The sequence below is a fragment of the Protobothrops mucrosquamatus genome, unplaced genomic scaffold, assembly GCF_001527695.2.
Source record: "Protobothrops mucrosquamatus isolate PMUCROS unplaced genomic scaffold, P.Mucros_1.0 scaffold303, whole genome shotgun sequence".
NCBI classification, from domain to species: Eukaryota; Metazoa; Chordata; class Lepidosauria; order Squamata; family Viperidae; genus Protobothrops; species Protobothrops mucrosquamatus.
In genome coordinates, this window is record NW_015386645.1 from 763,692 (window position 1) to 789,607 (window position 25,916).

Consider the following 25,916-nt stretch of genomic DNA (forward strand, 5'->3'; position numbering starts at 1 on the left):
AAGCTGCAAAAGAAAGAGCCCCATGGATGATGTCCATCTTGCTTTCTCTTTGAAATGGAACTGAAGTATACTTCATCTGGGCTGGAAAAATCCAGATTTTGTCTTTTCTCTCAACTCGTGTATCCAAATATTCTGAAACAGAGGACATCATTCTGAAAAGAACCATGATCTGGTTTTCACAATATATAATCACAACATTGGACAAACTTGTCATAATGATTTCATATATTTTAAGAAAGTTATCCATTTTCTCTTCCAGCTCACTTGACAAAGCTCTAGCACAAGCTCTTCAATGTAATCAAAGCAGATTCCTTTTTCTGAAAACAGGATAAGAACTTGCCACAAAAATCTTTCACCAATCTCATTTGCTTGATAAATCACTCCAGGTCTATTTAAAATGTAGCAGCAATTGGAGCATTCCCGTAATCTGGAGATGTTCATTTGGAAACATCTGATGAAAGAAAGCTGTATGAAACATGTTATCGATCACTGGAGCAGAGCCATATGTGAGCTAAGAAAAAAAAATAGAAAAAGAAATAGACATAGACATAGGTATTTTAAAAGATATGTGGGATGTGGGATGTGGGGAAAGTACTACTACTTTCTTTACAATCATTATATAAAATAATCCTCTTTATCTGTCACCTCTAAAACAATTCTCCCTCTTTTCTGGATCCCTTCTTAAATAATTATTCTAAATCAATATTCCACATCATCCCCATCTCCACCGCCACCCCACCCAAAACCTCTCTCAGGATCCTATTCTATATATCTGAAGAAATGAGTTATAGTCTGGAAAAGCATATGGAATAACTGTGTTTAGATTTTATGTTGGCATAAACCATCATAGGGACTATCCTTCACAACTGAAGACAAGCTTGGTTCAGTTTCTAACAGAACAGATCAGAATAATAGAGTTGAAAGGGACTTTGGATGTCTTCTAATCCAACTCCCTATTCAAGTAGGAAACCATATACTATGCCAGACAAGTGGTTGTCCAGTCTCTTCTTAAAAGTCTCCAGTGATGGAGCACCCACAACTTCCACTGGTTAATTATTCTCACTGTTAGGAAATTTTTCCTTAGTTTTAAGTTGTTTCTCTCCTTGATTAGTTTCCATCCATTGTTTCTTGTGTTAACTTCTGGTGCTTTGGAAAATAGCGATAGACCATCAAATATTGTAACACTGCTATCATGTCACCCCTAGTCCTTCTTTTCACTAGACTAGTTGCACTTCCTGCAACCATTCTTCATACATTTTAGATCCAGCCCTCTAATAATCTTTGTTGCTCTTTTCTGCACTCTTTCCTGAGTCTCAACATCTTTTTTTGAGTGTTGGTATGTTTAAGAATAATAGCTACATACACAGGATCATCAAGAATTTCTTCAGATGGAATTGTTTTGAAGGTGATCAGGTTAGACATTATGTAGATCAGAAAAATAATGCCACCAATGATGACACCACCGGAATGATAAGACTTGTATTTAATACTCAGCTTGCTGCTGGTGCATTTAGCATCATGGCATATGAGCAGTGGAACCCATATTATCACCCGTAACACGAAGAGTAACATAGCAAATCACATTGCTATGGTTGTTTCTCTTGGTTGATCTGAACATAGAAATGTATAGCAAAAACAGCCTAACTGTTCAGGCTTCATGTTTGAATATATTTAGGAACAAGAAATATTAATAATGTCAGTCAGTGTTGATTGGGTTCTTGTTTTGTTTTGCTATTCGAAATTCCCTAGGTTCTAAAGGAAGAAAATTAAACATGGTCAATTATATGGCACAACTGTTTGTGATATGGCACAAGAAAATAAGTGATGTCACCTTGGTATAAAAGGTTTGTAGCTTTCTGTGTAGCAACAAGGGAAAAACAGCAGGTTGCAATCAAAGGCAAAAAAAACTAAAGAAAATAAATGTATTACATAATAAGTGGAAAAGAACAAGTTCACCAGCTTTGTACTAGTACAGATAGCATGATATCATAATTAATTTTTTTAAAATGTCAAAATTCAAACAAAATGTTTTATTATCTGTCACAAAACGTCCATGGTTTTAGATTACCAAGAGTTTGTTAATCTTCTCTGGCCAACAATCTTTTAAATAATGATAATAAAATGTGTTCATTTGATAAAAATTATGCTCAGTATTATTGTTGTTTAAATTGATTGAGTCAAACTTGACTTGTGGTATTTATAATTCCATAGAATTGTTCCACTGGTAACATTTTCAGAAGTAGTTTGTCATTGTCTTCTTCATGGGCCCAAGTGGGAATGAGTGGCTCAGTGGTGATGCAGTGGTTAGAATGCAGTATTGAAGGGTAACTCTGCTCACTGCCAGACATTTGATCCTGACTGGCTCAAGGTTGACTCAGCCTTCCATCCTTCTGAGGTTAGTAAAATAAGGACCCAGATTGTTGGGGATAATATGCTGACCTTGTAAACTGCTCAGAGAGTGCTGTAAAGGACTGTGGAGCAGTATGTAAGTCTAAGTGCTATTACTATTGCTATCAATGTTATTCAGCTGACTTTTATGCCAAACAAAAGTCTACCTTATGACCCAGGACCTAAAGCCTGTGAGAAGCTGGGTACAATGAACTGAGGATAAATCCAAGAAAATCTGGCTTCCTATTTATCCATTCAGCTGCAATATTAACCTGAAGTGAGATAACCTTTCCTTTGAGAGTTTGTGAATCTCTCAGCTGAGAATTCTCTTGGACTCTTTACTACTGATCCATCTATAAGTGAAGGGGTAGCATTCTTCCAACTTTTGCTACTCCTCCAGTTTTGTCCCTATCTGGAGTGGGGAGTGTTGGCTAAAGCCATCATGTCTCGATCATTTTAAAATGAGGTTATATTTTGCCATTGATCCTTGTCTTGGAAGTCATTAAAGATAGATAAAGAGCCAGTTTCTTAGTGTGGTTAAAGCACCAGGCTAGAAACCAGGATACCATGAATTCTAGTTCTGCCTTAGTCATGAAAGCCAACTGGGGTATCACTGTCTCTCAGTCCTAGGAAGCAAGAAATGGCAAGCTACTTCTGGAAAATCTTGCCAAGAAAACTGCAGAGACATGTCCAGGCAGTCATCTGGGGTCAACAGATTTTCAACCAACATCTAAAAATGGAGATCATTACATGAGCGTATAGGCAGTATACAAAAAACTTAATTCTAAACTCTTGATTCAGGAAATGTTATAGTGAAAATGGACCAATTTTGGGTAAGTCTGATTGGTTCTGAATATTGGAGAACACAATAGCTTATCCTTCATCTGGCTTCCTATTTTTAGGTCCAGGAAAGAAAGTAAAAAAAATAAAATAAAAATCAAAGGATGGCAATAGGAAGATAAATGCAACATCATTGCCTTATGCTCAATGTCTCTGAAATATCTATTTTATTAGTTATATTAAATATTACTGAGGGTCCAGAAAGACTAGCTAGAGGGGATTACTTCCATGAAACCAAAGTTCATCTATTAGCATGGCCAATGGATGAACTTGGCCTTAACCATCCATCCATAAATTCTGACTGAAAAGGATCCACCTAGACCAGTGATGGCAAACCTATGGCATGCGTGCCAGTGGGAGCACTCAGAGTCCTCTCTGTGAGCACGTGTGCCGTCGCCTCAGCCCTGCCTCCCCCATGGCCACCTCCTCACCAATAGCCCCCTGGAGGAGAGTCGCCCCCAGGTGCAGCCTGTGTGGAGCAGCACAGCCAAGGACATGGCAGCTGGGCAGTGGGGATAAGACTCTGCCCTCGCATCCCATTATGCGCAGATAATGCTGTGGGGTGCGGGCAGAGAGCAGGCCACCATGGTGCTGCTGGGCCACCTGGCCAATCTGCTGTGGCAGGCTGTGGAGGCAGTGGGTAGCCCTGCAGGCAGAGGGAGGAGTGGGAGCGAGAGGAGGCAGGACAGGTGAGGGGGTGGAGTGGGGGTGGTTTGGAGGCACTCAGTCTCTAAGGTTCACCATCACTGACCTAGACTGCTCTGACAGTGAATCTATGCTATTTACTCAATAATCTACCCCACAAAAAAATCCAATAAGGACTTAGCTTCTTAATAACTCTGAATTGGATTTTAGTAACTATCATCTTATACTTAAACATCCTTTAAAGTGTTACCCATGATCCATGACGACAGAAGACTATAACAAATCTGAGCAAATGGCAAGCAAAATGCTAGGCAAAATTGCCACAGGAAGAAATTGTACTTTATTTGTTGACATGGTTATAAACCTAGGCACATTCCAACAATAGACAAATATTTATTTTGTGCATTTTTGGAAAAAAAAAATCTGTTTCAGTTTCCCCAAACTGCAAAGACTAGCGGAAAAAGGAAACACAACAGTGAGGAGAGTTTATAAGATTCAGAAATATAATTCAGTTTTTTTTAATAAGTTTGTCCTTTCTGTTTAAATCAGGTCTCAGAAGAATAATATAGCATTTTGGGAAAAAGATGCAGCCAAGCAACCCCATTGCTGAAGCCAGAATAGAGAAGATCTCCACCACCACCATGTACTTTCCCTTGGTGCTCAGATAGGTGGGAACAAATGTTACCCAAACGCTGCAAAACACCAGCATGCTGAAGGTAATGAATTTGGCTTCATTGAAGCTATCAGGTAACTTCCTAGCTAGGAAGGCTACTGTGAAACTGATAGCAGTTAAGAACCCCATAAAGCCAAGAACAGTATAAAACATGATGGCTGATCCTTCATTACATTCTAGGACAACTTCTTCAGCCATAGAGTGTGTGTCTGAATCTGGAAATGGGGGAGAAATTGCCAGCCACACAACACAAATTGTGACTTGTATCAGAGAGCAAGAAAGGACAATGGAGTTGGCAAGCCTTTTCCCCACCCATTTCTTTATTTGGGATCCTGGTTTGGTGGCCATGAAAGCAAGAACCACTATGGTTGTTTTACCCAAAATGCAAGAAATGGCAACAGAGAAGAAAATACCAAATGCAGTTTGTCGCATGAGACATTTCACTTGATCAGGTTGTCCAATGAAAAGAAAACTGCAGAGGAAAGATAGTTGGAGAGCAATGAGAAGAGTATAGGTGAGATTCCTGTTGTTGGCTTTGACTATGGGGGTTTCCCACTCTTTAATGAAGATCCTCAGCACCAAAGCTGAAGTTACAAAAAAGAAGACAGCTATCGTGGCCAAAGTGATTCCCAAAGGTTCTTCATAAGACAAGAAAGTTATATGTTTTTCAATGCAAAGATTGTGAGCTTCATTTGGATATTGATCTTTTGGACATTGGAAACAGTCAACTGCATCTACAAAACAAAACATTAAAGGACTATTTATTGATCAGAGTTTAAGAGCTGCATCGTGGACTAGTGGTTAAGATGCTCGTCTCCCACTTGGGAGGTTGAGAATTCAATAGCGGCAAATGTTTCTCTTTTAGGGTGCAAAGAAAAAATATCTGCTGCTAACTCCACATGGTGTCAGGAAAGGCATCCAGCCAGTAAGTGCTCAGTTCCATCCAGTTGCCCTGACTCTATCCCGAATTAAGTCATAACAAGGAAGTTATTTATAACTCAGAGTTGAAATGAGAAAGTTTTGGTGCAATCTGAACTCAATTATTTTCTTGCAGACATTTCATAATCAAACTTGTTAACATCATCAGTGCTAGTCAATATCATTAATGTTGCACTGATGATGTTACCTAGTTTGGGTAGTGAAATATCTGCAAGAAAACAACCAAGTTCAGAGAGCATCAAGGACTCCTCAAAGAAAACATTGTGGCCCATAGAAGCTATGAAAGCAACACCATTTATTTCTAGTTAATTATGTTCATTTTATTTGTATTACAGTATTACAAATTAAGAATGGGACCATCCACATGCAGAAAAGTACCCTGTATATGTTTGGTCAAATAGAGATCAAGAGTATTGTTTGTATCAATCTCAGTGTCATGTTGAAAGATGGAAGTATCATGCAACAGAAAAATTTGCAATAGGTCAGAGATTCCTAGCTTATTTCCAGAGAAACAGTGTGATACTTCTTTATGAGCTCATCTGGTTGGACATTTTATTTAATGACTGATGTATTTTATGGAAAATGAGTCAAAATCTATCACTTTTCTTCTTAATAAGTGACTTCTCTATATTTAAAAAGAGATAACCCAATTTTTGGAGAAATTTCTCTTAATTCAAAAGCTTTTTCATTTTGAATATTCTTCACATTCAGGTGACAAATGTTTTAGCAAGAATTCATTATCAGACCAGCAGAAGGACCAATATTTATGTTTCATATCTATTTATGTGCCTGCTTCTCTCCAGCAAGGACAAGCTCATTTTCTTGCTTCTTTGTACTAACATAGAATCATATTCAATTCACAACAACAACAACAAACCACTCAGTCAAACAGCCCGAATCCTGACCATGACTCAGAAACATCTGGACACCAATTTAAAGGTCAGTGCTCTGACACACGAGCACAATTCAAAGCGCACTGAAGATGTCTCCCCGAATGGAGATGAAATGTTTGCAGCTGAATAGCCAAGCTTGGAGATCAAACTAACAGCTCAACTACCAACCTGAGCTACTAATATTCAAATGCATCTCATCTAATACCAAGGTTACCTTGCTTCAATGAGGTCAATACTCCAAATTCTGAATAATTGATTACATTTGAGAACAATACTGTGCAGATTAAACACAGATAGGTATGCAATATTGCTGGTAAGAATTAATAAGTCTTCTCAATTATATACATGGCACATCTTACCTAATCTGTTTGAAATTTTCCCCTTTGCACAAGGAAGACAATCATAGCAGCAAAAAGGCTTCTCATCTATTTTTTTTTTGAGGTAGCCTGGATAACAATTTTCATTGCATACAGAAAGTGGTAATGCCTATTGAAACCAGGAGAGAGTTCAATAGTTGTATTTCATATACTCGTATTTCACTGTGTATAGGATATTCTGACAAATCTGCATAGCTTTTGGAGAAATTCTATATATAGGATTCAATTCAACGTATTATTAGATAGCACATTTAATGAATGCCACCATAATAATGTGACATTGTCTCTATGTTCTGATGGAACCATGTATTTCTTACGTATGTCCTATGTATCCTATGTATTTCCCATGTATTTCCATGGGACATTAGAGGGTTCCTGAAGGCTTAATTGTTTAAACTGGACTCCCCTCAAATTCCATTTTGGTCAATCTGATTAGTAAATATCTATGAGGATTCTCAATCATCCAGTCATGGTTGTCCCAAAGGTGCTTTTCAAAAGGCAACCAACATTCTTGTTTTTTTTCCTTGAAAATGTTTGAGAAACATTCAATTCCTTGAGAACTGAAGAAGTTTCTTGGATGAGAAGCAAAAGTTTTTCAAGAAAAAAAAGTCCAGTTGCCTTTGAAAAGCACCTTTGAGGTGAATCTGATTGGTAATTTATCCCACGCTTTGTAGGTGAAATTAAACTTTGGAATTATCTGCATTTTCATTTCTGCCAAATAGATCCTGAAAAGAAATACTGCAGAGAATTTTATCATGGGATACAGAGTTCCAATTGCATCTAGACAGTCTTCTAGAAATTATGAAATAGACTATGTTTTAATGGTGACAAAGTTGCAGGTTAAACTTAGAAAATTAAAGAAAATAGATGGGATTTTAAAATATGTCTTAGACAATCTGCAGTCAGAATATAATAAAACTATATGGTAGCAATTTACTACTCTTAATTTATGAAGAAAAAAACTTGGAACAATTGACAGGAATAAGATATTTCAACCAGTACAATATCTCAGCATGCCACTTGTTTATTATTAAATAATTTCCAGCTTTTATAACTCAAAGATGGTTTCCTATGTAGGCCAACCTGAAAATGACAGCTGGTAATTGCGTACATTCAGGAATGCCCATAGATTTCTGGAAAGACAAGTTTAATAATGGAAGCCCTGTGTAATCTGATCTCTGTTCTTTCATTTTTCATCATATTTTATTGCCTTAAATTTATTACTAATGAGTCCATCAAATGATAAAAGTGATTTCTGAAAATGGAAGGGAGGAGGATTTTAGACAGTAGGAAATACCTGATTGAACATGGTTGGCCAGATGATGTTTTCTTCAGAAATCATGAAAGATTCTTCTGGAGAAGTCAATGGGTCTACCTTTCCAACTTTGACTTTAAGAAAAGTTTGGTTTGGGAATGTGATCCAGTTGATGATATCAAATCCAGTTCCCAATTCCCCCTTTTCATTAAAGAAAACTGTTTCCCCAACACTGTTGTTAAATAAGACTGTTCTCAGGTAAGGATGGAGCTAAATGGAAGCAAATGTTTGTGTTTGAATTATGTTGATTCTTTAGCTTTGTGCATGGTGTCCAGGGTTACAGGTGTGAGATGGGCAGCCATATAAATTCAATAAATAAATGCAATTGATCTGGAGAAATAAATATCTACACTAAATGTACACAACTACCATTTAGAAGTTGCTAATACTACTGTGCAAGTGAACCATAATATTAATAAACATATTTTTATCAAAGTAAAATGGTTTGACAAAATTTCAAACTGTGATTTAATCAAAATTTTTGAATTGGATTTTTTTTACAAAGTTCCCCCACACTGTTGTCATGAAACATGAACCACGGATTTCTGTAAACTATGTGGATACTGAACCTGAAATGTTTTGCAATCATAAAAACACCTAATGGCATCAGAGAGGCTTGATCAATGTGTCATTGGGATTTCTTTTATTATTACCTGCCATGTTTCTTCCTTGATAATCATCAGGCTTCCAACGTGTGCCCTTGTTCTGTGTTTGTATTTAGATGAAAACATGGCTTTCAAGGCATGTGCCACAGCATAGATCGCATTATAAATGCTGTAACTCTGCCCAGTCATGGTGGTCTCAAACACAGAATTAGGAAGAGTCTCCAACTTCTCTTCTCCAGTGCACAGCACTCCAGAATCCTCATCTAACTTATCTTTAAAGAAAACACATCCAAATGCCTGCTCCCAGAACAATCTTGTTAAATGATCTTCTTCTGAAGTAGAGCTTCTCGTCTGCAAGAATGATTTGAACCCAGTCACCTCCTTGGAAGAAACTGCAAAAGATATGGCACCATGAATAAAGTCCAAAGGCCGTATTTTTTGAAAAGGGACTGATGTGAACTCCATCTGGGCTGGCATGATCCAAACTTTGTCTTTTCTCTTTATTGGTATATCCTCATATTCTGAAAGATAGGGAAATATTCTGAAAACGGCAAGGACTTGGTTTTCACAGTAGAGGATCACAACATTGGCAATGCTGTTCATGACAACCTTGTACATGGCAATAAAATCTTTAAATACACATTCAATGTCATTAGAAAAAGTTTCTTTGGGAACTCTCGCATGAAGTCAAAACAAATACCTTTCTGGACAAACAGTGTAAGGGCATTCCGTACAAACCTCTGTCCACTCTCATCACATTGGGAAATCAGCCCTATCCATATCCACTTTAACTGCAACAGTAGCTGAAGAATCCCCTTAGTCTGAAGCTCCTCATTTGGGAAAAAACAATGAAAGAAAACTGTGTGTTCACTATTATCTTTCATTGGAGCAGATCCATATAGAAGCTAGGGAAAAATGATTTAAAATAGTTGGGTATTTGAGTATATGATTCAGACTGTGTTCCTCACAAACATCAAGAAAAATATAATCTAGAAAGAAACCAGTTTTTCTTTTAATTTACTATTTGAATACCAGAGATTTAACAATCTATTGATTCAGTAATTCCTGAACTTTAACAGGATAACAGAATAATACAGTTGAAAGGGACCTTGGAGGTTTTGTAGTCCAACCCCCTCCTCAGGCAGGAAGCCCATCCAATCTAGACAAGTGATTGTCCAGTCTCTTCTTAAAAGATTCCAGGGATGGAGCATCTACAACTTCTGGAAGCAAGTCATTCCACTGATGAATTGTTCTGTCAGAAAATTTCTCCTTCATTCTAGGTTGGTTCACTCCTTGATTACTTTCCATCCATTGCTTCTTGTCCTGCCTTCATATGCTATGAAGAATAGGTTGACCCCCTCTTCATTTGGCAGCACCTTAGATATTGGAAAACTGCTATCAAGTCACCCTTAGTCTTTTTCATTCATACCCAGTTCCTGCAACCATTCTTTGTATGTTTTAACCTCCAATCCCCTAATCATTCTCTTTCTAGATTTATTTTAATTCACATTTTGCTAATATATCTTCTGTTTACTGTCCAAGATATGATGATATGATATGATATGATATGACCTTATGTGATTTGTTATGATGTGATATGATTATATATTGCCTTCCATATGAGCGACAGTGGCAGGATTACTAGGAAGTTGATTCTCCTTGCCCCATCCTTTAGAATAGAAGTGGAAAATACAAAGCTCCCTATGATAATCTGATGACATTGATTCAATTGCAATCAGATTACTGCAACATGCTGTATGTAGAGCTGTCTTGGAAGAAAGCTCAGAGTGTAGAGGTGCTATGAATGTGGCTTCTAGGTTACTAGTCAAGTAAGCTTGTCAGTGTCACACATGCACTGTGATCACTACATTGATTATCAGTATTCTTCTACACCTAATTGAAAATATTACATATGTTCCAATCACACAACTCTGGATGGGCCATCTGAAGGAGCCAGGAGAGTCATGGATCAAACCCACAGCTGATAAAGCTTATACTGCTATATACCTCATCCATGTCCTCAAATTCCTCAAACTTGAAATGAATCTCAAGCTGATTTCAAGATTCACTTTGTTCACTTTGCTTGTCTCTGCCCAGCTGGCACCCAAACCAGAAAATATTTATTTGTTTGTTTGTCTATCTGTCTGTTTGTTATATTTAGATACCACCCATCTCATTGAAATAATATAAAAAAATATTTGTAGCTCAGGTTTTAGATTTTGGCAATCACAGAACCAACTGACCACACTGTCACATAAGAAATATTTATAAGCTAAGGAAAATAGGACAAGAAAATCCTGCTGCTGATGTTACCTAGTCTGGTAACAAAACATTCAGAAACTATATTGAAACAAGCTTGCCAAAAACCACCCATCTCACTGATAGAGTGACTGTGGACAGTGTACAATTAAAAAAAAGCCTTTAAAAACTGTATACGTTCATAAAGGTTGCAATTTGCTTCTTTCTATATTAATCAACAATTCTGATCCCATTGTTCTATAGATGGTCACCTCTGTACAAAACACTACATAGAACCAACATCCTATCTCTCTAAAACTCCTCTGACTTTCTTCTTTCACCCTCTTTACACCTCTATGTGACTCTGCAATAATAATCAAATCAACCAAATCCATAGCTTGTCATACCCAATGTATGTATATTTTTTAAGACAAACATATTCTTGATGGCAAAGACAAAATCTCTTTAATATAATGGAAAGTAAAGTTTTCTAAGTATAAAGTCCAACAAACAGAACTTGTATAGGTTAAATTGAACATCAGTATAAATATAATGTACATTGTTTTACCATAGATCAGGCTGCTTCTGGATCAAGTATGTGATCTATACATAATACTGATCAATATTATGTATTGGTGGCAATACATAATGTTGATCAAGTTTCAGATTTAGGCACACATTACACAACTAATGCCTACTGTTTTATTTTGCTCAGATGGTCAATTTGTATGCAAAATTCAAATCAGAAAAGATCATAGAATACAATTCTTTATTGGCCAAGTGTGATTGCACACACAAGAAATTTGTCTCCGGTGCATAAGCTCTCAGTATTCATACAAGCAAGAAGCAATAAATCATGTTCATAATCATAAAATGCAATCATCATAAATCATAAGATACAACATTGAATGATAGTCATAGGATACTAAATAATCAACATAAATCACAATAGGGTACAAAGAAAAGCAATCAACATAAATCATGAAATACAAACAACAAAGGTATAGTCATAAAAAGCTAAGGAAATACGTAATAGAAAAAATGAGAAGGATAATAGTAATACAGCTCTATAGGTGGTTTGACATCATCAAACCTAATAAAAATGGAAACCTAATAAAAAGTTAACCAACCATGGATATTAAACATTGTGAAAAAAGACATTTATTCATAAGTAATTCTTACTTGTGGCATCTTGTATATATTCAGAATATTTGGCATAAATGGACAGATGTTTGCATTAGGTCCTGCTATAACAGATATTGTCTTCTCCTGGATATCACACTTATAATTAGGGATGAATTTGCCCTGTGTGGACAGTAGCTCCAGTGAAGCAAAATAGGTCCATTTTGCCATGAAATTGCTGTTAGTGATGTGAATGCCCAGAGTCATGTTGAATAAGAGCTGAGGGTTTTCATTAATCTCGTTTACAGCAAACATCAAAGCCAGGGTGTGTTGGTAGTTTTGAAGAAAAAACCTGCAATGAGAATTATGCATGCATAAAATTTTAGCATGAAAACCAATCTGATCTTTTTTGTAGCATCTGGAACTGAGTTTTCTTCTTTCAAATATATTTTAAAATAACCTAAAGCATGAAATATATATTTTCTATGAGAAAGAACAAACATCTTTCACTAAAGAATGGATGAATTACCAAATGGATTATTCATGATTGGTATTACATTTTGCTTGTGTTATTAGAACTATTTCTAGTCCTACTTTCTACATCTTCTTTCTCCACTTTTTTCTGTAAATATGTAATTGTAAAGCCACTGCACAATTTGCCAGGATCACAACTGCAGAAAGCAGATATGCAATCCTGGGGCGGGGGGATGTGGCTACTTTAAACAGGTTCAAGAAATAATTTATCCTCTGCACAGGTTAAAGGACCTTCTAAGACTTGAAACCAAAATGCACACAGAGATATATTTTCTTTAATATCCATGAAAAGGAATTCAAAACCAAAACACTGATTTTTCATTAATTGCAAAGAGTGATCAGGAATGCGTTATTGGGAATTCATTCTACAGTATATAAATTAAAAAGTGAACCATAGACTTTCATCATTTCTAGAAATAAAAGGAATTAGTTTAGTCACTTGACTTTATAGGTTTTGCTTTATATTTGTTTAAGACAGGAAGTACATATGGACATCTAAATACACACAAGAAGGTTGGATCAATCAACAATACTGAATATTATTGGTATTAATGATATTGATGATACTATACTATAATGCATTTATATATGATAACTATTACTGTAATGCAATTGGAAGGTAGGATTTCCATCAGTTGGAAGTTCCCACTTTAAATAAAGTTAAACATTTAAGTCATGAAAGTAAAGAAAGGTATTTGTTTTATTATATGTTACGCTTAAGAGCAGTATACATGAGGTCATCAACTAGTTCTTCAGATGGATGCCTTCTAAAATCCACTGCATTAGAAATCATGTAGAATTGAGAAATAATGCCAGCAATGATGAGATCTCCTTTATGGTAATAATTATGCTTAAGAAGATTAGGCTTGCCCACCACACAGCTAGCAGTAGCAGGAATATGGCATACCACATCTGGTAGTAATATCATCAGTGACATGAACAGTAACATATTTTATAAGAAATCTGAATTTCCTTCTGAAAAATATAAGCCTCACTGAAGTGCAATAGCTTCTTTTACTTGCTTGATTTGAACTTAGAATGTGGAGTTTGAAGAAGTGGGTTGTTACAGCTCTGTCTGTTTCATCCCATCCATGAATGGACAAGAAACGTTATTCTCTCCCTTCAATCATATTTCATTGTTATGCTATGTTCCCTGAAGCTCCATAGAGATTTCAGAAGGAATTTAATTAATAAAGTGTTTTTTTGGTAATTATAGGAGAGATAACCATGACTCCTTCCAGAGACACTGAATAGAAAATAACCTTTTGTTTGAAATAGCAAGAGAATCTTATGTCTGTAATTTCCCCAGAAATGTTTGTAAATACTATTGAAACTTAATCCCCAGTTGATCCCAGTTTAGAAATTGAGGAAAGAAAAATTTTGTAATCAGTGAGATCCATTTTTTCAACACTTTTTAAAATGCAGAATAAAAAGAATGGCTTATTTCCTTATATTCATTTACTGCATATAATTATTAATTCATAATCAAAAGGTACATGCCACAACTTAGAAAGTTTCGTGAGAACACTGAGCTGCAATTGCATCCATTTATCTCTTGACATTTTAACAACTGCAATATCAATAAATATTTAATTATTTATAGGTTGTCTCATTTAGTGTCCACTATCCAAATGATCATTTGAAATTATGATGGTGCTGAATAAGGAGTACTTCTGACAGGTCATTGTTGTTGCACTCATTGTCATATCTCCATGGTCATACGATCACAATTCGGGTGTTTGGAAATTAAATCATAAGTATTGATTTATCAAATTCTAAAACCACCCATCTCCCTAACTGAGGGACTCTTGGTGGTATACAAATAAAATATTGAAAATTTAAAAACAATATATAAAAGTGACAAGCAATATTAAAAACCAATTAAAAGGTGGGGAAAAGGCTTTCAGGGCACTACCTACCTCCATAGCTGCATGCTTCTGTATACACCCCAAGCTAGGTCACTGAGCTATGTTTTCATGCCTTTGTGGAAGGCCAGGACAGTGGTGGGATTCACCTCACTTATGGGGGGAGAGTGTTCCACAAGGTAGAGGCAATGGCAGAGAAGGCTCCCTTCCTGGGCCCCGCCAGTCAGAATACAGAATAAGACCCATGTTAGCACAGTGGTCAGAATGCAGTATTGCAGGCTAACTCTGCCAACTTCCAGGAGTTCAATCCTGACCTGCTCAAGGTTGACTCAGCCTTCCATCCTTCTGACGTTAGTAAAATGGCCACATTACCTGCACTATGCAACCCAGACCCCAGCCTGGTTTTGGCAGGCAGTGGCACATTCTCCTCACTCCGTGGAGCAGCCGGGCGAGGTGAACTGGTGACATGCCAAACCTGCCTGTGTGTGTGCAGAGGCTGAGGTGCATGCAGTCTCCTCTACCTCTGCCTCTGCGGACGCACAGGCAGGTTCGGCATGTCGCCAGTTCGCCTTGCCTGGTCGCTCCATGTGGTGAGAAAAATGCACCACTGCCTGCTGAAACCAGGCTGGAATCTGGGCAGCATAGCGCAGGTAACGTGGACTCTCATGCCGCTTGCAGCGTCCCCTCCCCTGGAGTCCACAGGTGTGTGATGATGGCGAGGACTGTTTGCTGGTCTCTTTCAGGGGATGCCTGTTTTTTCCCCTCCCTCATTACAAATATCTTCCCGCTACTCTGCTCTTAACGCTGTGAGGCTCTTGTCCAGTAATTTATAGTGGCCTTTCAAGCCATGGCCACCAGCAGCACAGCCACCAGCCACGCTGGCAGCCTGTTCCCCTCTCCTTGTCCCTTCCTGGGCACAGAGGGGAGGAGGGAAGAAATGGACAAAGAGGGAGGGAAGGAAAGAAGGAAGGAAGGAAGGAAGGAAGGAAGGAAGGAAGGAAGGAAAAAAGGGAAGAGAAGGACAATGAGAGGGAGGGAGGGATAATGGAAGGGAGGGAGGGAAGGAGGAAGGGACAAAGAGGAGGGAAGGAAGGAATGAAGGAAGGAAGGGACAATGGGAGGGAGGGAAGGAAGGGACAAAGAGGGAGGGAAGGAAGGAAGGGACAATGGGAGGGAGAGAGGGAGGGAAGGAAGGTGCCCACACCTGTCCCATCGTCCTCCACCAGAGATCCATGGATCCCCCCCACATCCCCGCCCACACACCCCACAGGCACCCCACAATCTGAGTGATGAGCTGGCCACACTCCCCCGGTCATTGACTTCGCTTGTGAAAAAGTTGCAAAAGGTGATCACATGACCCTGGGACACTGTGACCATCATAAGTATGAATCAGTTGCCAAGCATCCGAATATAAAACACATGACTCTGGAGATGCTGCAACAATCATAAGTGTGAAAAATGGTCATAAGTCACTTTTTTCAATGCCGTTATAACTTTGAATAGTCACTAAGCAAATTGTTGTAAGTCGAGGATGACCTGTACTTTATCATTTTTTCCCTTTCTTTTTTGACACTTTGCTAGGCAATTGGTGGTACTCAATTATTGCCTTATCCTAAAAGTGGTACAATGGGCAAAAAGGTTGAAAAGCCCTCATCTAGGTCAACAAATGACTTGAAAAGTATCTGCCAATCAGAAGAACAAAAGGAAAAAATTGTAAATTTTGCCTCTTCAGAATGCAATGTTAGGGGCAAACAAATATTGTATATTAGGATTTCTATGAGAACAAAGATCCTAAACCAATCAAGTTAATTATGGAAGTTTTTAACTGTCCCTCTTAGTAACAATTGTCCCTAAGGGAATCAGAGTTAGAGTCACTTGATAGAACATTTTAGTCCTTTCCTGGTTAAAGTCCACTAATATAAATTTTCGTCCTTACTATGTGTCAGATATATTTGATAAAAGATTGTGTAGACATGATGAAGATGGTTATATTTATTGTACAGATTCCAGATTCAACAAATCCCAGCATGTAATGATACCTACATTTTGTGCTAGAATAGGGGGAAAATTGAAATGAATAATGATCAAATTATTATTTTCAGAACTACTTCTTTATTAAACATCCCTTTGTGTTCAAATCAGGTCTCAAAATAATGATGTAGCATTTGGGGAAAAATATGCAGCCCAGTAATCCAGCTGTAGAAGCCAAAATGGAGAAGATCTCCACAGCCACCATGTATTTCCCCTTGGTGCTCAGATAGGTTGGAACAAATGAAATCCAGACACTACAAAAGACCAACATACTGAAGGTGATAAATTTGGTTTCATTAAAGCTGTCAGGTAACTTCCTAGCTAGGAAGGCTATTGAGAAGCTAACAGCAGTCAATAATCCCAGAAAACAAAGAATGGTATAAAACATTGTGGTTGAACCTGCATTACATTGTAAGACAATTTCCTCAGCCATAGAGTGCATATCAGAATCTGGGAATGGGGGAGAAATTGCCAGCCACACTAAGCAGATTGTGAATTGGGACAGGGAACAAGAAAGGACAATAGAAATAGCCATCTTTTTCCCCACCCATTTCCTCAGTTTTGAATCTGGCTTTGTGGCCATGAAAGCAAGAACAACTATAGTTGTTTTACCCAAAATACAGGAAAGGGCTATAGAGAAAATTATGCTGAAGGTAGTTTGTTGCATGAGACATTTCACTTGATCAGGTTTCCCAATAAAAAGGAAAGTGCAAAGAAAGGAGAGCAGAAGGGCAATGAGGAGGGTGTAAGTGAGGTTCCTGTTGTTGGCTTTGACGACCGGAGTTTCTTGCTTTTTAATGAAGATTCCCAGCACCAAAATTGTGATGACAGAAAAGGACAGACTAACAGTGGTCAAGGTGACTCCCAGTGGCTCATTGTAAGACAAGAATGTTACTTTTTTTTGAATGCAAAGATTTTGAGCATTGTTTGGATATTGATCGTTTGAACATTGGAAGCAATCAACTGCATCTGGAAAAAGAAAACATGATGACAATGTCTAGAAATACTAGATAGCAGGATTGAGAGTTAATTATTGGGATTTATTTATTTATTTTTTAAAAATATATGGCAAGTCACTCATTCCCAGTGACACTGGGCAGCTTACAAATAATAAAAAGCCTAATATAAATGAATAAAAAAGAGTAATCCACATCACCCTGGCCACAACAAATAATCAAATGAGCCATTTGATGGACTCCATTCCACCCTGGATTCCCCAGATCAGTTGGCAGAATCAGGTGTTTAAGGCCTTGCAAAAGAGTGTCCAAGTGGGGGGGCAGTCCAATTTATGTGGAGATGATGTTCCAGAGGGAAGGAGATACACAGAGAAGGCCCTTCTTCTCAGTCCTGCCAGATGTACCTCTTTAGAAGATGTTCATTTATTCCTAATTAAGTAATGCTTGTTTATATTCAGTGTCTTTTTTGTAAAAATGCCAGATCTTCTGAAAGTTCTTATTGTTTTGTTGTTAAGAACTGTCTTATTATAAAATCTAATAATGATTTGGTTAACAATCTTTTATCATTCAGATATTTCCTGAACAAAGTGAAAAACAAAAATGGCTTAGTTTTCGAAGGAAGGGGAAAATGTGTAGTTCATGGTATTTTGTTTTAGGAATTACACTCCTAAAATCAGCAAATGGATCCCAGTTTTATCCTTTTCCTCTTTTACACACACATATCAACACAAGATCTGTCATCTTACAAAAGAAAGTTTCAGCATTAATCAGAAGTCATAATTTGGGGAAAAAATATTGGATATTTATTTTTGGATGCTCTGAAATATCTTTTCACTTTTAGTATTTATATAGCAATATCATTGATTTGGTCACCAAATTAGCCAGTTGTAGGAGGTTTAAATATTAGCATTTTGAATTACAGTTAAGAAGACTGAATATTCTTGCACAACACAACTCTTACCCATCTGATTTGAAATTTTCCCTTTTGCACATGGAAGGCAATCATAACAACAAAAAGGCTTCCCCTCTATTTTCATCTTCCTGTAGCCTGCACAGCAACTGTCATTGCACAAAGAAAGAGGTTGAACCTATCAAGAAATGAAAGCAGAATTTACTCCAACTTGTAAGTTTTCTTTCAAAATATTCTATTTAGGTGTGGAATTTACTTTTAAATAATAACTTTTGGGTTTGGGTGTCCCACTATCTCCTTATCTTTAAAAGCAATTATAGTAAATGAATGGAAATGCTACAGGGAACGAGAGTTAGAATCAAAACCAAAGGCAAGAAAACTAAGAACTGGACACAGGAAGATAGCATCATTTGGCTACATGAATGGCAGTTGGAAATATTTTTTTCCCTGAATTTCAATTCCTTTCTCTCCTTTGACCTCAGCAATGGCCAGGTGTTCTATCTGAACCAGGGTTAACATGATCATTGACATGGGATTCCCCATTTCTTTTTCCCCATCCATGCCAGGAAAGTAAGCACCAATTATTTTCCTTTATCTTTCAAGGACTGATAAGAAAAATAATTAAAATAGAAGCAACAGTTTTATAATTCTAAAGTTTTATAATTCTTGGGCCTAAAGGGGGACTTGACAGAACATCCATCCATCCATCCATCCATCCATCCATCCATCCATCCATCCATCCATCCAGTACAGTTTTGATCTGTTTATTCAGCATTTCATTATTCCTTGATTGATTCATTTTGTTTAAAAGCATCAGTTCATCATTCTACTGCTGAATGCTATCCATCCATCATGTCTTCATCTTTGTGGTTTTCAACTTAACAACTGGGTTACTAACTTATCAATTGCAGTGATTCACTTAACGACTGTAGCAAGATAGGTCATAAAGTGGGGCAAAACTCACTTAATAAATGTCTCACTTAACAACAGAATTTTTGGGCTCAATTGTGGTCATAAGTCGAGGACTACCTGAACACAGGTTGAAATCTGAGCAGGGAATACCTGGTTAAACATGGCAGGCCAGATGATGTCTTGTGCAGAAATGGTGAACAGCTTATCTGGAGAAGCTGTTGGGTCAATTTTTCCAACTTTGACTTTAGCAAATGTGTGGTTTGGGAAGGTGACCCAGTTGATAATGTCAAATCCAGTCTCTAGATCCCCATTTTCATTAAAGGAGAGTTTCTGTCCTACTGTGTTATTAAATGAAATGGTTCTCAAATAGTGATTGAGCTAAACAGAAACAAAGAATGACAATTAATGGAAAAAGAAGGAAGGAAGGAAGGAAGGAAGGAAGGAAGGAAGGAAGGAAGGAAGGAAGGAAGGAAGGAAGGAAGGAAGGAAGGAAGGAAGGAAGGAAGAAGAAAGAATTCAGTTAGGGATATTGATTTTATATGAATAGATTCATTAATACAATTATTGTTCCTCCACATCTATTCATATTTCTTCTCTGCCACAGACATTTTGAACCTCTGCCAATCATGTCAGTGCTGCTGCATCTAAATCTTTTCTCCCCTATTGTTGAAGCATTTTATCTATTCACAATTACAAAAAAAATATCTCACAAAATGATGAGGAAAATGTTTTGGCTGGAGACTGAAAATTATCACTAATGCAGTCAATGAGAACACTCCAATGTTCTCATTGACTACATTACATAACAGCTCATTGCATCAAACAGAAGAGCAGTGGGAAATGTTCATTCATTCTTTTACCTGCCATGCTTTATGAGTCAAAAATGTTTCTCTCCCAACTTCTCCCCTTGTTCTGTGTTTGGGGGAAAACATGGCTTGTAAAGCGTGTCTCACAGCATAGACTGCATTATAGATGCTATAACTCTGCCCAGTCAGGGTGGTGTCAAACACAGACTTAGGTAGATTCTTCAACTTCTCTTCTCCAGTGCATAGCATTCCAGTTTCTTTATCTAACTTATCTTTAGGAAAAGAACATTCAAAAGCCTCTTCCCAGAACACTCTCATTAAATGGTCTTCCACTTCTGAAGTTGGGTTTCTCATCTGAAGGAATTTATTGAATCCAGAAATCTCCTTGGAAGAAATTGAAAAAGTTATAACTCCATGGAAAAATTCCATATGCCTAGTTTTCTGAAACGGAAGGGATGTAAACTCCATCTGGGCTGGCATTATCCAAACTTTATCTTTTCTCGCAATGGGTATCTCTTCAAATTCTGTAAAATAGGGCAACATTCTAAAAATGACAGTGACCTGGTTTTCACAATATAGGATGATAACATTGGCAGTGCTCTTCATGATGATAATATACATTTTACTAAACTCTTTAAATGCCCCTGCAATATCATTAGAAAATGTTTCCTTGGCCATCTCTTCCATAAAGTCAAAGCAGATACCTTTCTGCAAAAACAAAGGAACAGCATTTTGTAAGAATCTTTCTCCACTTTTATCAGGTTGAGAAATCAGTCCAATCCATATCCATCTAAAATACAATAGCAACTGGAGAATACCCATAATCTGTTGATCAGCATTTGGGAAAAAACGATGAAAGAAAGCACCTTGTATCTTGTCATCTATCAATGGGGAAGATCCATATGTGAGCTAGACATAGGAGAAAAAAGGAGCACAATTTTCCAGAATAAAATATTGATTATTTTTTAAAAAAATCTGTCCTTAATTTACAGTCTTTGTTACAAATATTAATATAAATGTAATCATGTTCAGAAAGGATTTTCATTCAACAGCTGTTATTGTAGTAGAAACGCAAAGTTGGAGCCCCCAGAATGAATTCAGGAAATGTTATATGGAAAATGGATCACAAATTTTAAGAGTTAAATGTGACTGGTTCTGCTTAAGATAGGAAATCTATCCTCACATTTCACTAGTCTTTTCCTCATAGGAAATGGAAGAAAAATTGAAGCAATGAAGTCAGGATGGTATGAAAATAAAATAGGATGAGCAATATAAGAATATGGTTTTGGCTCAATATACATTACAACCCTCCTCTAGCTTTACATATTCTTATCATAATCTTTATTCTTTATTTTTTTTATTGGCCACATGTGATTGGATACAAAAGGAAATTGTCTCCAGTGCATAAGCTCTCAGTCTACATACAAACAACAAAGTGATAGATCGTAGATCATAAATCATAAGATACAAACAAGTGATAAATCATAAGATACCAATAGCAGAAGGTATTAAGAAAGATGAGAAGTAATACAGCCCTACTTCATGGGTAAGTATCTTTAGGGATAAAGCAGTACTGTGGGCATTACGTGTTTAGCAGAGTGATGGCAAGGGGGAAAAAAATCTTTGTGTCTGGTTGTTTTGGCATGCAGTGCTCTATAGCAGCGTCCTAAGGGGAGAAGTTGAAATAGTTTATGTCCCGGATGTGAAGGGTCTGTAGATATTTTCTCAGTCCTCTTTCTGGCTCATTCAGTATACAGGTCCTCAATGAAAGGCAGGCTGATTGAAATGTTTTTTTTTCTGCAGTCCTATCTATCCATTGGGGTCTGTACCTGTCCTGTTTGGTTGCTGTGCCAACCAAATGAGGCATCCTCACATGGATACATATGAACATATAGATACATATGGAGGCATCCTCATACAAATATGCATGTAAAGATGGATACTGTATACGTTGCAATCTAACAAGAACTGGAAGAGCACAATGAATTAGTTTCCTCCTTTTCATTTCAGTTATTTCATATTTTGGTAATGTATCTTCCTCTTATTTTCCATTGTGTAGTGTCTGAATTCCAGAAACAAGTACACTACACGTTAAGTACTTTCCTTCCTTATTTCTAATATTTCTAACAAATATGCAGCTCCCCAGCAACCAACAATGTGTGATCTGAAAAGCAACTAGTGATAAATCTTTGGATACTTTCCCCAATTTCAGAATTTGGGAAAAGCAAAAGTACTGTCTTATGTTTAAAGAAACTTAAGTCAATAATTTTAGGCATCAAACATCTACAATTCTACCACATTCAATTTGCCATAGAAATCCTGATAACATATTCTGGCTGATGGAACTGACCACGTCTACTTAGGATTTATTAATCCATTGATTATCCTGATCTTAGAAGGAGGAGGAGGAGGAGGAGGAGGAGGAGAAATTCTTATAATATCACAGTACCCTGTGTTTAGTAAATGTTAGTAAATAACAGCAAGAATTGCTTGTATGTGGTATAAGGGAATTAACCTTAACTCATATATAGAGCATTTTATGTAATTTTATGTGCAGCTTTCATTCATTTATACTACATAACCTCATTTTTTAATTTATTTGAATTACCATGAATAACATTTATAGACAGGAAGGAGGGAAGGAGAGAGGTTGTGAGGGGGGAGGGAGGGAGGGAGGGAGGGAGGGAAGGAAGGAAGGAAGGAAGGAAGGAAGGAAGACCAGTGTGCAATACAAAGATCAAGATAACTATTACTCAATCAGGTCCATGAATTCTTAATATTTTTACTAAAGCATGTAGGAAAATGGATGTATGACAATATATTGACATTTCTCCTCAATGTATTTATAAATGTCAAAAAATCATTGTGTATTAATTGTTCAGATGATTCAGATTGAGGAATAAAACAAGTAAAGTATGAAAAAAATATCCATCTCATCTGCAAACACATAGTTTGGACTTCCATTTTAATTCCACATCACAAAATATAATACTCAAGGAAAGAAATGATTATTTGTTGTTTTCTAAACATGGCTTTATAAAAGTAAAAAAGGTGAGGGTTACAAGATTATTGTAACTTAAAATAATGTAACTATTAGTATTCATGATTTCGTTTTCTAGTCTAGACAGTCTACCAGAACTGACATTCATCATAGATTCAGATGGAAGAATAAATCAAGTAAAGTACCTAAAATTATCTATCTCTTCTGCAAACACATGGTATGTTGTTCATCATTGTTTGGATTACCACTTTATTTCCAAACCACAAAAAAGTAATAAAAAGAAAAGTTGGTTTATTTGTTGTATTTTTGTAAACATTACTTTGTAAAAGAAAAAAATGGGAGGTAGTTTAAGATTTGCAAGACTCTGTTATTGTAACCTTACAATAAAAGAATTATTAGTATGTGTGATTTTGGTTTCCTACCCTAGACAATCTGGAAGGCATGACATTAACCTTGCAAGTAGGAAAACACTTTCCCTTCCCCTGCCTTAATTTTCCAGAGAATTGGGGAGGAGTGGGTGTCAATCCTGAGATGCTTTCTCAAAGAACACTTCTGGTTTAGTCTCAAATTTCTTTTATCAGACTTTTTTTTATAGGACTGCCATTATTCCTCCTGCCTTTCAAGGTTATTCTTACAGTGTATACTTAATCCAAGAAAAAAAATCTCACCTGGGGCATCTTGTAGACATTCAAGATGTTTGCCATGAAGGGACAGATGTGAGAGTTAGGTCCTGCAATAGCAGATACTGCCCAGTCCTTGGCATCACACTTATAGTTGGGGATGAATCTGCCACGTGTTGAGAGAAGCTCCATTGAAGCCAAGTAAGTCCATCTTGCCATGAAATAACTATTAGAGATGTCAGCACCCAAACTCATGTTGGATAATATATGTTTATTTTCATTTATCTCCTTTACAGCAAAAACCAAGGCCATGATATGTTGATAGTTCTGCAGGAAAAATCTGCAACGAAAGATATATTGTGTGGATCTAGGCAGGATGTTATCATTCTTTTAATTCATCATAAACATTTTTTACTAGAAACAAATAAATTGCTTGAAGAAAAATGATCATATTAAAACCCATATGTATATTTAGCCTTATATTTTTATTTTCTTCTTGGATATGTTTTATGGTGGATATAGGCATGAAAAGTGTGTCTGGAGAAAACTTGAGGACAAATCTTATATATTATGTTTTTTTCTGGGACAATGATAGACCTCATTCCAAAAAAAGTCTTTGATGTTTCATTAGGGCAGAGAGGCTCTAAGTCTGTGTTCCATGCATGCTCAACAGCTGTTTGGAAAATAATTCAAAGCATGCAACTGTTCCCTAATATTAAGTGAAAGAATTAAATGATTAACATAGATTTAGCTACAAATAATACAACACTTTGATAGTACATCACTAATGATTCATTTAACAGTAAGAAAACAAGAAAATCTCACTATGGAATTTGAATAAAAACACCAATGGGAGAGTTGTCATAAGTGTGTTTGTGTATTTATTTGCCAAAGCAACCTATTAGAGAAAGATATATGGTTTAAGATATGCTATAGTTAAGAAGAGAAAGTCTTTACATGAGCTCATCAACCAGTTCTTCAGATGGGTGCCTTGTGAAACCAACTGGATCAGATATCATGTAGAACTGAGATAGTATCCCAGCCATTATGAAATCTCCTGGCAGAAAATACTTGTGCTTAATAAGGGGAAGTTTCCCCACAGAACATGCTTTAGTATGCAGAATAAGGCATGTAGCTCCTGACAGTAACATTGACAACATTGCCATCACTACCATGGAAAATTCCATCTTCTTCAAGAAAACATTTTTCACTACATGTGAACCAGTTCCATCTGTAAGAATGAAACATAAGGGGAAAAAACTCTCACTTATTAGAATAAATATTCTTTCTAAGAAAAAAGGTTGTTACATCTCTAACATTCTGATCCTACAATTAACAGACTCTTTCAATCTTGAGCTATTCTTTGCTGCTGTGCCTAAGAATTCCTGAAAGAGTTGAGAAAAAAACCACATTAGTAAGATTCTCTGGGTAATTATAGGGGAAATCAATGAATGTTTGGTGAAGCTCCCCGGAGACTGTGGAGAAAGTAGAATGATGATATATATGGGCTAGGGGAAAAAAGAACTCATAACTGAAAACTGTAAAAGAGATAGAGAAAAAAAATGAAAATTCAAATGAACAAATGCTAGTTCTGTAGCTGTAACCGTTAAATTCTCTGGAACAATACAACTATCTGACCTGTTAGGGCATACATTAAAGCATGATTTTTTTTTCAAAGAACCAAAAAGAAATTAACCCATAATGTTATAGGATCCTGCCCACCTTTATTTATCCTTCTGATAGGTCTTTAAGCACTTTGGTTATTGTATTTGTAATGTAATTAAATCATGACATTTCTTTTTAACCTTTCTAATGGAAGCAGGCCTGTGAGCTGCTCAGAGTCCTTTGGGATAGGAACATTGTGTAATGCCAAGTGAATATGCAAATAATAAAGGAATATCATTGAAAACAACTTTTTATTTGAGCCACATTTACAAAGTGAATCAATCTCAAAATAGAATGTTCTAAGTTCTAGGAGGACCATATTTTTTAATACTGTTTTTATTGCAAAGTAATAATATAGCCTGGCTCGTTTTACTCATTTTAAATTTTATTTATTAATTTATTTATTAATTTAATTTATACCCCGCCCTTCTCCTCATGGGACTCAGGGCGGCTAACAGCCTCATAAAAACTACAATACAAATACAATAATTAAAAGCCGAATTAAAAAGAAATATTTAAACAGGCCGATCATTAAAATTGTCCTTAAAAATCCCCTAAAAAACCCCGCTAAAATTCCCTAG

General features: G+C 36.7%; 1 protein-coding gene and 1 pseudogene across 1 annotated transcript in view; both read right to left on the minus strand.

Annotated features, from left to right (window-relative positions):
* Positions 1 to 4,381: 4,381 nt before the first annotated feature.
* On the minus strand, positions 4,382 to 13,518 carry LOC107286624 (annotated as a pseudogene).
* Positions 13,519 to 16,538: 3,020 nt separating this feature from the next.
* Positions 16,539 to 25,916, minus strand: part of LOC107286626 (vomeronasal type-2 receptor 26-like) — a 35,181-nt gene continuing 25,803 nt past the window's right edge. Inside the window, exons 5-11 of the mRNA XM_015815018.2 lie at positions 25,001 to 25,055; positions 24,628 to 24,901; positions 23,719 to 23,896; positions 20,104 to 20,958; positions 19,394 to 19,621; positions 18,383 to 18,509; positions 16,539 to 17,434 (exon numbers count right to left, since the gene is read on the minus strand). Of these exons, the coding sequence (XP_015670504.2) occupies positions 16,539 to 17,434; positions 18,383 to 18,509; positions 19,394 to 19,621; positions 20,104 to 20,958; positions 23,719 to 23,896; positions 24,628 to 24,901; positions 25,001 to 25,055 (2,613 nt within the window). The remainder of the gene's footprint in view (positions 17,435 to 18,382; positions 18,510 to 19,393; positions 19,622 to 20,103; positions 20,959 to 23,718; positions 23,897 to 24,627; positions 24,902 to 25,000; positions 25,056 to 25,916) is intronic.